This window comes from Clarias gariepinus, chromosome 12, assembly GCF_024256425.1.
Source record: "Clarias gariepinus isolate MV-2021 ecotype Netherlands chromosome 12, CGAR_prim_01v2, whole genome shotgun sequence".
Classification (NCBI taxonomy): Eukaryota; Metazoa; Chordata; class Actinopteri; order Siluriformes; family Clariidae; genus Clarias; species Clarias gariepinus.
In genome coordinates this window covers 20,365,480-20,383,458 of record NC_071111.1, presented here as the reverse complement: position 1 = coordinate 20,383,458, position 17,979 = coordinate 20,365,480, and the positions used below count along the sequence as shown (strand labels likewise).

The window sequence follows — 17,979 nt, the reverse complement described above, 5'->3', positions numbered from 1 at the left end:
CACAGTCCAAAGACATGCAGTGTGGGGCTAATTGGCATTCCCATATTGCCTGTAGTGTGTGAATGAGTGTATGTGGGTGCCCTGTGACAGATTGGCAATTTGAGAATTTTTTCCACTCGCTGTTTGTACATTTATGATGAAATAATACCTGATTAATGTGATCAGCTCCGTCGGCTAAATGCCTTATCAATGCATTTTCATTAGAAATTGAGAATGTAGTAATAAAGAAGCATCACAAACATTTAAAAAGTTATTTTGTGTGTTATTTGGCACAAGAAGATAACTTTATTACACAACTACAGTCGGGCCTGTGGAGATGCATTGCAGAGATGCTGCTGTAAAAAGTTTAAAATCTTTTCCCATGAGTCCTCTTGGGCATATGCATGAGGTCTGGTCTGTCCACCCCAAAGCATGATCACTGTGAAAACACAATTACACAGACACACAGTCTATGCTGTAAATATCACAGTGATCAATTCTATAGACGGTGTTATGGATATGTTCTTCACAGGACTATACAAACCTTTATCTTTGCCAGCAACCATGAAGTTACTTGCTCTGTGATGTGGTGTGTAAGGTGGCTCAATCAGGTGACCTGCACCAGGATAGATGAGGATCTTAAGCAAATGCCGATTGCCTGCCTTTTCAGTCATTCTCTCCATCTGAGACCAAAGATTAGAAGGTAAAAAGTATTCAAATGACTGTAATCACATATAGCAGTAATGTCCATGTCAATTTTTACTAATTAAAGGAACCTAACAATGTCATTAGATTGTATTGAGAGATTATTAACTCTGAAATGTAAATTAATAATGTCTTTTAGGCAGGTGTATTTAATAGAAGGCCCTACATACTATATACAATGAATATAAGAGATTTCACATCCCTTTTGAAATTGCAGGTTTTGTGATGCTAGGTCTTTTCTCAACTTTAAAGTAAAATAGCATTACAGAAACTTCCAAACGTAAAACAAACAAAAGTGTTTTAAGGTAACAACTGCAACTTATTATAAGACGCGTCTGTGCTTAAAATTAACCAATTACATTCAAACTCATGTTTAAAAGTAATTTACAACAGTTAGTTTAGGTTGAGTAATCCTATTGGATGAGAAGCTTTCCACGAGTAGTGATACTGGACGGTAAAACATCTGGGATGTTCAACTTTGTCAGTATATGTTGATATGGTCTGCAGTACTGAGGAGAAACAGGTGCCTGCCAAAACCCACATTTAAACAAGTCACAGAAGCACTTTCAGCAAGAAAATGCATCTGATAATGTTATGTCATCTTAAAAAACACTTTGTCTCTCCTTAGTTACTGCTTCTAAGGTGCTCTGAATTTTTTTTGGGTTGTTTTTTGTTTTATTTATACCTAATGTGAGCAAGCTTCAAATCCATTTTCTGACTCCTAATCAAGGGCACTTAATTGTGCTTGACAGGTGGATTGTATACCTTACATAGTGCATAAGCTTTCCATTTAACTCTATTTGGGATTTAACTGATATTCTAAAGCTGAATATAGTGGAACCTTGGATAACGAGCATAATTCGTTCCAGAAGCGGGCTCCTATTCCAAAGCACAAATTTAATTCTCCCATAAGTAATAATTGAAACTCGAATTACTGTATTCATTCCACAGCCCAAAAAATAAATACGTAAAAATAATTAATACAAAATATAAAGTAAAAATAGAACAAATTCACCTGCACTTTACCTTAAAAAAGTAAAAATGAATCCTGACAGATAAGTGTTTCCGTTTATGTGCGCAGGCGCTGTGTGTGTGTGTGTGTGTGTGTGTGTGTGTGTGTGTGTGGGTGTGTGTGTGTGTGTGTTTGGGTGTGTCGTTATGTGTGTACAACACTCACAAACCGCGTTACTCGCAATCCGAGGTTTCACTGTAAGTGGAAAAATAAAGATAAACTTACATGATTAATAAGACTATCCAATATCTTCACTGTTTATTCTCCTCTGCTTTTGGCTACATATTGTCAGTAAGAATTTAAAACTACATTATCCCTTGTTCATGCCAGCTTTGCCATTCACACTTAGTTCCACCCATGTCAGAAGGATATGTGTTGGAGTAGCAAAATAACTCAAAGTTAAATCAAGAAATAAATCATAATTTGTTGATAATAAATGGTGTTTGTGGAGCTGTTGCATAAAAGCAAAATCACATTCAAGGTCATGCTGGATATTATCATGGCTGGCACTCCCTCTCATGTGATATTGCTTAATTATTATTCAGGTTTAATTAATAAGTTAATCTATTTCTGTAGGATTTTCTGCCAACGGATATGGTCTACAAACGGATTACAAGCTTAATTTCTCATTGGATTAATTAATTAAATTGATTAATAAGGCAAAAGTCCCGGTCTAATAGGACGATGGTAGACCTTTTGAAATATAAAGCTAAAAGATATGTCTGCAAAAGGTGGACCAACTCCATATTAAGGTACAGTATATGTATTTGGATACAATGTCATTGCAGGTTTGGCCAAATACTTTTGTCCATATAGTGTACCAATATTTACACCCTCTAGCATAATAACGACAACCCAAAAGACAAATACAAGTCAACAAAGAAATTGTGTCTGCAGAAAAGAAAGTAACATTCTTTTATATTTTACAGTCACTGACTATAAATCATAGACCATCTGTTGCTATACCTTAATGTGCACTTTTTCCTTGTTGGTCTTTCGACTGCTCCCATTGAGGGGTCGACCAGCGGACCATCTGATCAGCACACAACTTGGCATTGGTTTTACGCCGGATGCCCTTCCTAATGCAAGCCTCCCATATTATCTGGGCTTTGGACCAGCACTGCATCCAGTGTCTGGGTTTGGGCACTGGGTGGTAACTGAACCCAGGAAAAACTTAACATTGAGCCACCAGTGCTTAATTGGCCCTTTACATAAAAAAAAAAAATGTCACTTTTAATTGCACTCTGAAATTCATGACCTAGTAAACCAATATGATGCTGAGTTTTCGACAGAAACTCTACTAGACAGAAGTGGTCCATTGTACAAAGAAACTACTATATCTCTGAACGTGTAATTATGATCACTTGCTTAAAATGCATGTCATCATTAATTAACCTTCAATTCCATTTTAAAATAAAGTGATAAAAGAAATTCAGACACCTTTACCACCAAGATGTATGACTTCTACGTATGTACAAATTGAAAATAATTAATCATAAAAGCCCATTCCTGTAATAACGTAAGACAAGCAACACTTTGCTTTGCCTGTATTTGTATATTATGTGTTAAATTGATATATTGTTACAGTGAATGTAAAGTTCTGTAATATCAAAATAGAAAACACCAACAAATCTACAGTCCACACAGACATGCAGTGACATCACGAATGAGCTTCTTACATCTTCAGCAGACTCCAGTGCGGCCCAGTTCTGATCATCATCTCCAACCACCAAAAGCAGCGGACATTTTATCTTGCCAACCTGTGTGTTTCAAAATACAATACACCTTATTATGATATATAAAGATAAAATGTATATACAGGGTGGGCCATTCATATGGATACACCTTAATAAAATGGGAATGGTGGGTGATATTAACTTCCTGTTTGTGGCACATTAGTATATGTGAGGGGGAAAACTTTTCAAGGTGGGTGGTGACCATGGTGGCCATTTTGAAGTTGGCCATTTTGGATCCAACTTTTGTTTTTTGATTAGGAAGAGGGTCATGTGACACATCAAATTCATTGGAAATTTCACAAGAAAAACAATGGTGTGCTTGGTTTTAACGTAACTTTATTCTTTCATGAGTTGTTTACAAGTTTCTCTTTGTTTACAGCCATTAACATGTCGCAAAGGTTAACATGTGAGGAGCGGATAGAAATTGTGTTGATGTCTGGTGAACGCAGTAACCGGGTCATTGCAGCAGATTTCAATGCAAGACACCCTACAAGACCACCCATCTCCCATGCTACAGTTAGCAAATTGCTTGCTAAGTTTCATGAAAACAGAAAAAACATCAGTGGCTGTCCTAGCTTCATTCAGCACCATAGAGCCCACAGCGTAGCACTCGCCGCATGTCACTGAAAAGTGGCATTGGTTGAACATTCCTTCAGCGGATATTAGCTACTCACAAATGGCACCCTTACAAACTCCAGCTACTGCAGCATCTAAACGAGGATGACCCAGATCGGCGCACTGAATTTGCAGAATGGGCCAAACAAAAATTGGAACAGGACCCTCAGTTTACGCAAAAGATTTTGTTCAGTGATGAGGCAAACTTTTATGTGAATGGTGAAGTTAGGGAGTAGGGGGTAGCTCAGTGGTTAAGGCATTGGACTACGGTTTGGAAGATCCCAGGTTCAAACCCCACAACCACCAAGTTGCCATTGTTGGGCCCTTGAGCAAGGCCCTTAACCCTCAACTGCTCAGATGTGTAATAGGATAAAAATGTAAGTCGCTCTGGATAAGAACGTCTGCCAAATGCCTAAATGTAAGTTAACAAACAAAACCACCGCTATTGGTCTGACACTAACCCACATTGGATAGATCCCAACAAAAAAATTGATGGTATGGTGTGGTATATGGGGTACAAAGATAGTGGGACCATTCTTCAATAATGGAAACCTCAAGGCCACTGGATATGCAAAATTGCTACATGATGATGTGTTTCCCTCTTTATGCACTGAAGCTGGCAAGTTCCCTGAGTTTTTCCAGCAAGATGGTGCACCACCACATTATGGGTGTCAGGTCCGAGCATGCCTACAGTAGATGAACAGTTTCCTGACCTTGCCCCCAATTCTCCCAATCTGACCCCCTTAGACTTTTATCTTTTATCTCATCTGAAGGCAATTGTCTATGCTGTGAGGTACGAGATGTGCAGCACCTGAAACTACGGATACTGGAAGCCTGTGCTAGCATTTCTCCTGCGGTGTTGCTATCAGTGTGTGAAGAGTGGGAGAAGAGGGTTGCATTGACAATCCAACACAATGGGCAGCACATTGAACACATTTTATAAGTGGTCAGAAACTTGTAAATAACTCATGAAAGAATAAAGTTAAACGTTAAAACCAAGCACACCATTGTTTTTCTTGTGAAATTCCCAATAAGTTTAATGTGTCACATGACCCTCTTTCTATTGAAAAAAACAAAAGCTGGATCCAAAATGGCCGACTTCAAAATGGAAACCATGGTCACCACCCATCTTGAAAAGGTTTCCCCCTCACATATACTAATGTGCCACAAACAGAAAGTTAATATTACCAACCATTTCCATTTTATTAAGGTGTATCCATATAATGTATATACAAAACTGCGTAATTACAATATACAGTACTCAAAAGTACAGTAAAACATATTAAATATCATTAAAAATATTTAAACTCCTATAATATCTATATAGTAATCTGTAATAAGATGCTTTCAAGTTAAAAGCTAAGATGCTACAATAATGCAGGGAAGGGTTACTAACATCTAGTTTCTCAGCTGGATCTGTTGGGATGGGCAAGATGACATCTCTCCAGATGACCTGATTGTCCTTTACTCGTGCTTTATAAAACATTCTAAACATGATAAACATTTTATTAAATCATTAAATCTTTTCAGTTATACAACAGTACATAATTTTGATGACTCATACATACACACATCCAACAATTCATTAACTATGCCTATTCTATTCATCTTATATTTAAGATTACAACAGTCACTAATATAAAACCAGCTGAATTCTATAAGACACATACAAGATTTGTGTGAAGCAAGTTAAGAAAAGTGATAGTTTTAAACTAATGGAGAAGCAAACACATTTTCACTGTATGTACCTGTTCATCCTTGCATAGACTTCAGACAATGTATCACGTATAGGAGTGACATGACTGCAGCTGATGCATACACAACACCGGGGCTGCAAGAAAATCATGTGTAAGAGTGTTTACAATCCATATCCGTAAACAGCAAGAAAGTAGTCCTTTTATTCTATATTTATATTACATCCTCACTGATTCCTTTTTCTCAAGACAATAAAATGGCAAAATCTTAATTGTTAGTAAAATGAGCCCTTTGCCTGTATATTCTTACTGTGGTGCAGGATGAATCTAATTTGAAAAAAGTTTCTTTTTTTTTTTAACATATTTCTTCTACATAGTTGTCATTTCAGCACTATCCTAATGCTGTATTTATATTATGTCATAGTTTTGAAATCTACATTATTGTTCTAAAAAATGAAGCAAACAAAAAAGTGTTAAACAATGTTTTTTAGATTTTAGATGTATTTTAGATCATCCACAGTAGCTACATTTTGCTTTGATGACATCCATAGCATTTTCTCACCCGATTCATTTCACAGGTGTGTCTTGTCAAAAGTTCAAATGTGATATTTTTTGCCTTGATGCCTTAGAACATCAGTCTATTGCCATGATGTTGTTAGAAATGGGGGAACAGACAGGTCCTGAGTGTGAAGTTCACTATGAAGCATGGAGGAGGACATTGGAGGATGTCTAATCTAGTTTGCACTCAGTGGGACCATCATGTTCTTTCCAACAGGACAGTGACCCCAAACACACCTCTTAGTAATGCAAGAGCTATTTGGCCAAGAAGGATAGTGCTGCATTAGATGACAGGGCCTTCACAATCACCTGATCTAAGTTCAACTGAAATAGTTTAGGATGAACTGGAGCAGAAAAGTAAAGAGAAAGCAGCCAAAAAGTAATCAACACCTCTGGGAACCTTAGTTATTTTCTTTGCTCAATACAGGCCAATAATTTGAACCTTCTGAAATGTAGACATCACGGTTGTCCAACAGGACAATGACTTGAGGTGAGGTTAAGAAAGTGCTGCATTAGAAAACTTAGAATCCGCTATCTCTGTGGATCAATCAGTTCAAAAGTCCAATTGAGATGGTTAATGATGAGTTGAATAAAATGTAAAACATATTCTAAATTATTTAACATATTTTTGTTGTCTACTACAATTCCATGTTTGTTCTCTCAGAATTTCAATGTCTTCAATAGTGAAAACTATAAAAAATATAGAAAAAAAAACATTAAATAAGACGGTATGCCTAAACCTGGTACTATATACCCTTTTTCCTGTTTTTATGTTTTTATTAAATTTTTGTTTGCTTGTTTATAACTTTATTGCATATTTTAATGCACTGAGGGCAGACTTCACTTTATGATTTTTTTTTTCATTTTGTACAGTATATTATATTAATATATTAGGAATAATATTAATATTAACAATATTAATAATTATCATAATATTGTTTTTTATATATATAGCACTGTCGCCTTGCACCTCCAGGATCCCGGCCAGGCTCGATTCCCATCTCTGTGTGCATAGTTTGCATGTTCTCCCCGTGCTTGGTGGGTTTCCTCCGGGTACTCCGGTTTCCCCCCCACAGTCCAAAGATATGTAATGTAGGTTAGGTTAAAAAAAATTGCCTGTAGTGTGTGAATGGGTGTGTGAGTGTGTGTATGTGTGTGCCCTGCGATGGATTAGCACCCTGTCCAGGGTGTACCCTGCCTCGTGCCCTTAGCCTCCTGGCATAGGCTCCAGGCCCCCCGCGAACCTAAATACAGGATAAAGCGGTATAGATGATGAGTGAGTGAGAGTGAGTGTAACATATAGCCATAAATTTAGTATTCAAATATTTAGTTAAATAGCTTTAGTGAAATATAAGTTTTTCTTTTCCTGAAATGAGAATTAATTTTTTTCGTCTGACTCTGTGTGTGTGTGTGTGTGTGTGTGTGTGTGTGTGTGTAGAGGCATATTTTTTTCCTGAGCTAAAGGATCTGAACAGATAAAATACAAGTACATTTTAGACAGACTTAACAGTCTACATTTGAAAGTAAATACAAATAAATGACAATATTTGGTAGCATATCCCTGTGGAATAAAAAACAATATAACTAATATTCTTTTTGTTTCTTAATTCTATGTATAATGGTAAATCACCTTAATGACAGAGGAGTAGGCAGCCATAGATAAAGCAACAGATCCACCAAATGAAAGGCCCAACAGAGCCACTCTGTCTCTTATCACCTTGGGATGGTCGTGCATTATCTGATACGCTACCTACAAAACAGACACAAAAACAAACCTGACCTTAATCTTTAATGAAATGCAAAATTAGAATGTTCACAGATAAATCAATCAATGTGATTGATGAAAAATCAATGTGATCTATGTTCATGAATGGAGTTGAGTGCTTAAGAACATGGGTTCCTTCTTCAGTAAGGCGTTTCCCCAAAATGGCTGTTACTGTATATTTAAACTATTCTTGTAAAACAAAAATGCTAATGTCAATAGTACATAGCATTTATGTTGACCAAGCAACAACACTATGGCACATCCACTGTTTGTGGCACATGTGAACACATGCACATATGAGTGTAGGTGGTGAAAGTGGGCAAAAGTCATTGGATTGGATTCCTTCCAGTAGGAGCTACTAGCCTTAAGACTGTAGGTGACAACATTACATTGATGTACTGTTACTACCAGCTCAACAGTAAAAGACCTGGGCGTGATATTAGACAGTAACTTGTCTTTTGAAAATCATATTTCCAATATCACAAAAACAGCCTTTTTCCATCTTAGAAATATTGCCAAACTTAGGAGTATCCTATCCGTATCTGATGCAGAAAAACTAGTTCATGCATTCATGACCTCCAGACTGGACTATTGTAATGCATTACTAGGTGGTTGTCCTGCATCCTCAATAAACAAGCTACAGTTAGTCCAAAATGCAGCCGCCAGGGTTCTCACTAGATCCAGAAAATATGATCATATAACACCTATACTATCATCCCTGCACTGGCTACCTGTTCAATTTAGAATTAATTACAAATAGTACTACTTACATACAAGGCTTTAAATGGTTTAGCTCCCACATACCTAACCAGTCTTTTGATACGCTATAATCCACCACGTCCCTTAAGATCACAAAACTCCGAACTTCTGGTAATTCCCAGAATTTTAAAATCTACAAAAGGGGGCAGGGCATTTTCATATTTGGCTCCAAAGCTTTGGAATAGCCTTCCAGACACTGTTCGGGGAGCAGACACGGTTTCCCAATTCAAAAGTAGACTCAAGACGCATCTCTTTAATCTGGCATACGCGTAACTCATCCCATAACCTCATACTCCAGTACACCTATCCTGAATGGCAACTATGCTAATTCTCTCCATCTTTTCTGTATTTCTCTTCCCATCCCGAGGCATCTGGAGATTGTGCCAGCTTTAGTAGACAAAGGCCAACCCTGCGAGGTTTCTAAGGCATCTTGAGAAGGACCTGCTCCAGCTAGATTCTGCTTTATGATGGCTGGAGCTACACATCCTGCTCCTGTGCTTCCAGTGATCCAGACGCCATCTGCCCTCTGCACCTACTGCTGAACTGAATCTACACAACTTCTGTTATATTGAACTTTCACCTGCACAACACACATGATGTTATTTCTATCTGTTATCACCCAGATGAGGATGGGTTCCCTGTTGAGTCTGGTTCCTCTCAAGGTTTCTTCCTATTGCCATCTCAGGGAGTTTTTCCTTGCCACTGTGTCGTCACCCTTGGCTTGCTCATCAGAGACATTTCATTCATCATTCATTCATTTCATTATTATCTAGACACATTTTTCTCACACATACACACTTCCAAATATTTTCTTTTCTTTTCTTTTCTAGAAAAAAAAAAAAAAAATTCTTTAATTTTTTTTTTCTTTGAGACAATGACCATTGTTAAAAGCGCTATATAAATAAAATAGAATTGAAATTGAATTGAATTACAGACATCCCAAGCATGTCAATAAAGCTTTCTGTGAACCAACACCTCTCAGGGTTAAAAGAATGTTCGTGCAAACTATAACAACAAAATGAGCCATCACCTCAAAATAAAGGATACTGGTGCCTTCTGTTTCCTTGGAAAACTCCAGATTCTCTATATACTCCAGAGCAAAACCAACAAAGCCATGTGACGCCAGCAGGGCAGCCCGATACTCCACCAGGCCTCCACCTCCACCCCACAAGTCCAACACAGCTGGAAACGGTCCAGGTCCTGGGTAAAAATAAAGAAAACTTTGGGTATAGACACTTATTATTTCTATAATAATTATTATTTGTAGTAATAGTCATAGTAATAACTGAACTTCATCATGACCGTTGTAATTTTGCCTAAGATGTTTATAAAAATCATGATGTGAGGGGCTGGCATGGTAGCTCTATGGTCTGTGGTTCACCTATGAGCTTGGGTTACTGTGTGAGAGATTTGCTTTCCATGTTTCCCTGGATGGGTTTCCTCTGGGTGTTAAGGATTTACATTTACTCAATTGACTGTTGCTTCTATCGAAAGTTAATGATGCCGAAATTTAAAATCACAACCTAACTTCTACACAAGATATGCGTGTGTGTTTGTGTACCTGGAGGGATGAACAGAGTCCCTCGAACTCCTTTCTCACGTACATCGACTCTTTGCACACCTGGAGCCATGTACCATCTTTCTATGATGGTGGTGACTAATGGTGTGAGCTGGTTAAAATCCTGAGTAATGTGTCCATCATACACAGAAATGGAGAATATCATGGGCGAGGGGACATCTCGCTTTCGCAATCTACATTACACAGATTGACACTGATTAGATGAGTGCAGACAAAAGTTTTACATGCACTGTTTCATGCACCCGCTTCTTCTTTTCGTCTTCGCCACAGCGAATCATCTGCCTCCATCTAACCCTATCCTCTGCATCCTCTTCTCTCACACCAACTAACTTCATGTCCTCTCTCACTGCATCCATAAACCTCCTCTTTGGTCTTTCTCTAAACCTCCTGCCTGGCAGTTCCAACCTTAGCATCCTTTTACCACCTCAATCTGGCCTCTCTGACTTTATCTCCAGAACATCTAATATGGGTTGTCCCTCTGATCTCATTCTTGATCCTATCCATCCTTGTCACTCCCAAGGAGAACCTCAACATCTTCATCTCTGCTACCTGCAACTCTGCCTTCTGTCTTTTCTTCAGTGCCACTGTCTTTAAGCCGTAGAGCATCGCTGGGCATAACTGATAGTATAAATATAAATTGAAATAAATGGTTGTTAAAATATGAAATGTTTAAAAATGGCCACTATTGAATACAAAAAAGCATGAAAAGTTCTGTATACAAAGTCCAAAACAAAAGATTGTTGTGTTCTAGATAAAAATATTGATTTTGTGTTTTAAGCATTAAATACTCATGTAATTAGTATTTAATATTATAATAAATATAAATGTTATATTTACAATTTTAAATTAATTCATGCATTAAAACTGATCATGATGGAGTTCTGTAATGTGATCTACCTCAGTCCTGTCCGGCTGCCTGGCACTGGCCTCAGGCTCCACAACAGTGCCATGGGCTCGACTCCTGTGTACGTGCCTCCAACACTCGGGTCCTTTGCCACTGTGTGCACACATACACATAAAGCAATCTCTAAGGGCAGACTGCACTGTTTTTGGCTGACTTTACGTAATAATTAATTAACTATTAAAAGCAAAGCTCCTTCACACAAGAATTAAAACTGATCATCTGTATTTTTAAGTAGAAGGACCACATATAACCTTGTACTGCTGAGTGTCATCTGAACACAAATGTACAAACGTTTTGCTGACATGTTCTGTATCAGCTAGATTTAATCTTAGTGAAATTATTTACTGTGGACCTATGATATCACTTTTAACACTATATATAGCACATTAACAAACATTACTCACTCACTCATCTTCTATACTGCTTTATCCTGTATTTAGAGTCGCAGGGACCTGGAGCCTATCCTAGGAGGTTAGGGCATGAGGCAGGGTACACCCTGGACAAGATGCCAATTCATCGCAGGGCACACACACACATACACACACTCTATCACACACTACAGGCAATTTGGGAACGCCAATTAGCCTAACCTGCATATCTTTGGACTGTGGGAAAAAACCTACCAAGCACGGGGAGAACATGCAAACTCTATACACATAGAGACGGGAATCGAGCCTGGCCAAGGAATCAAACCCAGACCCTGGAGATGCAAGGCGGCAGTGCTAACCACTACAACACCATGCCTGTGCAAACATTAGTGCTTTCTAAATAATGAACCCAGTTCTGACTGTCTGTTGGGTTAAAGTAATTATTTCCAGAGTATCGCTTTTTCTCTGGTTTTAGTTCTATTTAAATCTTTCATATACAGTACATCATCTTTATGGATTGGGCTTGAAGGCATTTGGAAAGATTTCTGTTGTTTTCCTTTTATTAAATAATCAGTACTGTGTTTTGCACAGGTGGCATTACTTGCCAGCGTAAAAGTGTTTTACTATATAACAACAAATATGACCATTAACACAATACTTTTATTTATTTGATATTTCTATTAATTCTATTATTTTTCTATTAATTTTACAATTTTCTACAAATGCTCAACTTCATCTACTCATATTTGAAAAATAAGACAAAAAAAAAAAAGTTGTTTATTAGAGCATATGGCCTTTAAAACCAATGCATTTTTTAACTATTTTTTTAATTTTCTCCCTAATTTAAGCTACTACTGCCACTCATTCAGTTGGGCTGATGACTATCACGTCACGTGATCCCGTCGGATGATAGGGCGAGCACTTTACCACTGCGCCACTGGGAGGCCCCAAAACCAATGCATTTTTTTTTTTTTTTACATCATGATGATGGTTTGCATTAATCAACAGACACTGACCGTACTATTCACACTGTGTGAACAGTACAAAAAAGGCATAAAGTATTTTCTTAATTTCAAATAAATACATTACCAGTCAAAAGTTTGGGCACACAATCTAATTGCATGGTATTTCTGAGGTGCTGTTTGTTAATTGACGATCTCTGAGGCTGGTATCTCTAAATGAACTTTCCCTCTGCAGCAGAGGTAACTTTTGCTCTTGCTTTCCTGAGATGGTCCTAATACGTGCCAGTTTCATCATGGTGCTTGACAGGTTTTGTTAATGCACTTAGCAATACTGTTCTTGCAAGAACTATTGCAGAACAGCTGACCGTAGGGCTGGGCGATTCTTTAGATTTTTTCGATTAATTCGAATTTGCGTTTTAAGACGATTTAATTTTTTCTTAAATCGAGGTATCGCGATTTTTTTAAATAAAAATATTACATACATTGTAATTGCATCAATGGCCAGGGGTAGCTCAGTGGTAGCTCAGTGGTTAAGGCATTGGACTACGGTTCGGAAGGTCCCAGGTTCAAACCCCACAACCACCAAGTTGCCACTGTTGAGCCCTTGAGCAAGGCCCTTAACCCTCAACTGCTCAGATGTGTAAAGAGATAAAAAAAATAAATAATGTAAGTCGCTCTGGATAAGAGCGTCTGCCAAATGCCCAAATGTAAATGTAAATGTAAATCAATGGCAGAATTATTAACAGGCATGTCCGACCACATGATGGCGCGCCTAATTAACCGCTCACTTGTGAGAGTAAAGCACTCTATGAAGCAACGTAGTCGGCTAGTACAGAGACAACATAAAGATGGACGACTCTTCACGTCAGAATGACCTTGTGCCAAAGAAAGGTAGTAACGTTTCCTCTGTGGTTTGGAAATGGTTCGGATTTGAGAGGTCAGACGTCGAACAAACCTTTGTCAAATGCAAAATATGCAGAAAGTCAGTTGCAACCGGCAGTGGCAGCACCACTAATTTATTCCAACATTTGCGACAAAGGCACCAAGTTGAATGGGAAGAATGCTCAAAGTTAAGAGATGAAGACAAGCTATGTCCAAGTGCAAAAGGTCCACCTAAAATTGCAAAACGGCAAATGTCATTAGCGGTATCATTTTCCACTTCCGTTCCATATGATAAAAAGGCGCCCCGATGGAAAGAAATGACCGATGCTGTGGCGTTTCATATCACTAAGGACATGGTTCCCATATACACCATCGAAAAGCAAGGGTTCATAAAAATGCTACACACTGCTGATCCAAGATACAAGTTGCCGAGCCGCAAATATTTTAAAGACGTAGCTATTCCCCGAATGTACACTGAAACACGTGAAAAAGTAGCGGAGCAGCTTAAAAAGGCATCTTTTTTTTCTACGACGACTGACTTGTGGAGTAGTCGTACTCTTCAGCCTTACATGAGCCTTACAGCCCATTACGTTGACGCAGAATGGAAACTGCGAAGTTTTTGCCTTCAGACGTGTTATTTTCCTGACGATCATACTGGGGAAATAATTGGTCATGGGCTTAAAGATGCGCTGGCGTCTTGGAAGCTTGTGGAGGATCGACAGGTGTGCGTGACCACTGACAGTGGAACGAACATGAACAAAGCAATGAAGATAAACGAGTGGACCCATCTTCAGTGCTTTGGACATCGTCTTCACAATGCCATTGGTAAGTATGATTAATAATTTAATCAATAATATTCAGATATTATTTCATTAATAAATGAAATTATGATTTATTATTATTATTATTATTATTATTATTATGTTTTGCTTTTGTAATAACAGTGCCAATCACATAATATAAGTTTGTTGGGTATAAATTCATGTTATGAAGGAGGAAGCTCTTCACAATATTTCTGTCAAAGTACAATGAACTGCTATTTCAAATCTATTTTTTGTTGCTTTGTTTTAACAGAACATGGTGTGAAAGACCACAGAGTTGACCGTGCAGTTGCAGTGTGCAAGAAGGTTGTAAGTGCGTTTTCCTTCAGCTGGAAAAAGAGAAGAGATCTTACATCTGCACAGGCTGAGCTCGGCCTACCTTCTCATCAACTCATTACAGAGACCCCCACCAGGTGGGGTTCAAGACAAAAGATGATCGAGCGTGTTTTAGAACAGGAGAAAGCCATAGCTCGGGTTCTTGGCTCTGATAAAAAAACTCGGCAGCTTGTTCCAACGTGGCAAGACATCAATGTCATGGAATCCATAAATAAAGCTGTAAGCCCTCTGCAAGAGTTCACTGATGCATTGTCAGGGGAAGCATATGTAAGTGTCTCGTACCTCAAACCAGTGCTCCATCTCTTTAACAGTAGCATTCTACAAGCACAAGACGATGACACAGATTTAACAAAATGTATCAAAAGCACAATACTGCAGTACCTCAACAGCAAATACAGCGACCCTGTCACAGATGAACTCCTCGACGTAGCTTCTCTGATGGATCCCAGGTTCCGTACAACTTACATCAAACATGACAAGTTAGAGGGAATCAAGCAAAAAGTTGTTAAAGAGCTGACGTCTTTGTTGCCAGACAAAAATCTTGAGACAACAGTTCAGATGACTCAGGACGTGGAGCAGGAAGAACAAAGAACAGAAGCTGGGGCCAAGAGGAAGAAAACCTTAGGAAGCTTTTTTAAGAAAACGACACCAGCATCACAACCTGTCATTCAATCAGAGGAAGACAAAGTCAATGCCGAGATGACAGCCTATTTGATGTCTCCTGATGTAGATTCAGACACAGACCCACTTCAATGGTGGAAGACTAATGAGGCAATCTTCCCCAGGCTCAGCAAACTTGCAAAAAAATACCTCTGTATTCCTGCAACCAGTGCCCCTTCTGAGAGGGTGTTCAGTGCAGGTGGGAACATTATAACCTGTCACAGAGCATCTCTAAAGCCTGAAACAGTAGACAGACTGGTCTTCCTCTCAAAAAACCTGTAAAGAACATCTACATGTGACTTATCAACAACGTGCTTTATGTTTGCACGATGGTCTACAAAGTTCTGTTATTTTATTATTATTTACTGGTGTAAATTTGCTTAACTTTTTTGAGTTCACTGATGTAATGTTTACATTGGTTAAAATGGTTATTTTCTAACTATATATTCAGAAGAATTAGATTTTTTATTTAAATTGCACAATATTTACTTTCATATTTCATTTAAATCTACTGCAAAGATATTTAACTCGAGTATTTTTGTTTTTTACATTTATTTACACCTTGTTGACCAATTTATGGCATGGCCATTAAAAATACAATGTTCCTTAACCAGATGGTTTTTCAAGTTACTTATAAAGAGAATGTTACTTCAGTCATGTTGTTGTAATGTTTTAAGTTGACTAGTTACACATTAAAAAAAAATCGAAATCGAAATCGTGAATCGGCCAAACTTTTTGAAAAAACCTAGGTTTTTTTTTTTTTGCCATATCGCCCAGCCCTAGCTGACCGTCACATATTAAAATAACAATGAACTACTGTTGTTTTGTTTTGTACTCAATGTCATATATCTGTTGTTTTGACTGGCACTATATATGTCCCTGCTGAAAAATCAGCAAGTTCATACTGGTTAGTACTGGTTTGATGCTGGTTTATCTGGTGAACCAGTATAACTGATAAAAGACCATCTATCAGTCTATGCATATGAAACCATACCAGTCCATACCATCTGTCAGTCTATGCATATGAAACCATACCAACAGCATTGCTGGGTAGTGATGGTCGGGTGCTGGTTAAGCTGGTGAGCCAGCATAACGTTGCTGATAAGTTCACCAACAAGATATAGCTACTTTAACTGGGCCACCAACAAGGTTTTAGTAGTTAAAATTGTTACAATTTTGGCTTAATATCTTGTATTTTAATAGCTACCACTGGACATAGTGTGTGATGTAAATACATGGACCATGTACTGTTAGCTTTAAATGCATTTACATACAAGAGACAGAAATAATCCATTTACTAAAAACATGCAAATACATTGTTTTACATTTATTAAATATATGTGTTTTCTGAAACACAACACAAATCTTTTATATAAATGCACTGGCAATAAATGCATATTTTTAAGTAATCAATTTAAATCACTTAAATCAGAAAAAAAAAACAGCATAGACCAATATAGCTGGTGACCAGCTTGACCAGCAGTTATACCATATGTTGTGTTTTGGTGCTGGTACTGTATGCTGGTGCACCAGCATCATGGCGCTATATTGTTGGTCACCAGCATACTAGCACCAAAACACAACATATATTGTACTAGTATAATTGCTGGTTAGGCTGGTCCTGGTCTATGCTGTTTTTTCCAGCAGGGATACACACCAAAAAATGTAAACACACTTCAGGAATAGAAAAACTGTATGATGTATATTATATTAATATAATATTTACATTAATATCATATATATATATATATATATATCAATATACAGTATAACTTATAGCAATTGAGTTAGTATTTAAATATTCATACAAGCTTTTTTTTCTCTTTTCCTGAACAGTGTATACATTTTTTGGCTGACTCTATGCTCCAGCCTGTGGTTTCCACAGCGTGTGCGCATGCGTGCTGGGATCAAAGAAGGTTCAGTTTGTACCTGCGACAGTGCCACATTCATCGCTTGCGTAATGTCCAAATGCTTGCCAAAAGTCTTTATCCTCTGACTGATGCAGACAGTGAAGTGTCACCTCCTGGCTCGGGTTTAAATTTCTCACCAGAATCCGGATCTTTTCGTCCACGAGTCCACGACTGGGCTTAACTGAGAGCAAAGCGCATGAGCAGCTCCCCAGTGTCCTGCACGGAGCCCCGAGAGAGAGAGAGAGAGAGAGAGAGAGAATGTTTAAATATACTTTTCTTCCATAAATAAATACATTTATTCACATATGCTCTGACTATTTAAAACATGGAGAACTCGCCTATTCGATGCCAACATGTTAACAGGACTCCAAGTGCTAGCTTTGCTTAGCAGTGAGGGTACAAAGTCTAAAAGTCCGCCGTGTACAGTACACATCAACCGACTCTTTTAAACGAATCTTTAAGTGAGTCAGCAACATATAGGCTAACCGCACAGGAGCACATTAACACCAAAACACCGACTACCAACCGTTAAAATGTCTGACTGGTAGACGTGGTGGAGATAGTAAGATGTGTATTTGTCGCACTTCTCTGTGTGGTTAAGGTGCCACATATGTAATATTTAAATATACAGTATGTTGGCTGGCTTAGTGGTTAGCACTGTCGCCTTGCACCTCCAAGTCTCTTGTTCGATTCCCTCATCTGGTCTGGGGTTCTTCTGGGTTCTCCGGTTTCCT

General features: G+C 38.1%; 1 protein-coding gene across 1 annotated transcript; it reads right to left on the bottom strand.

The window, feature by feature from the left end:
* Positions 1-250: 250 nt before the first annotated feature.
* LOC128534103 (acyl-coenzyme A thioesterase 1-like) lies at positions 251-17,478 on the bottom strand (the record flags this gene model as incomplete). The annotated part of the gene is made up of 10 exons (XM_053508410.1): positions 251-418; positions 524-662; positions 3,376-3,456; positions 5,444-5,534; positions 5,796-5,878; positions 7,930-8,049; positions 9,854-10,023; positions 10,385-10,575; positions 11,300-11,399; positions 17,265-17,478. Coding segments are annotated over 10 exons (1,311 nt in total), but the record flags the coding sequence as incomplete, so codon positions are not given.
* Between the last annotated feature and the right edge of the window lie 501 nt (positions 17,479-17,979).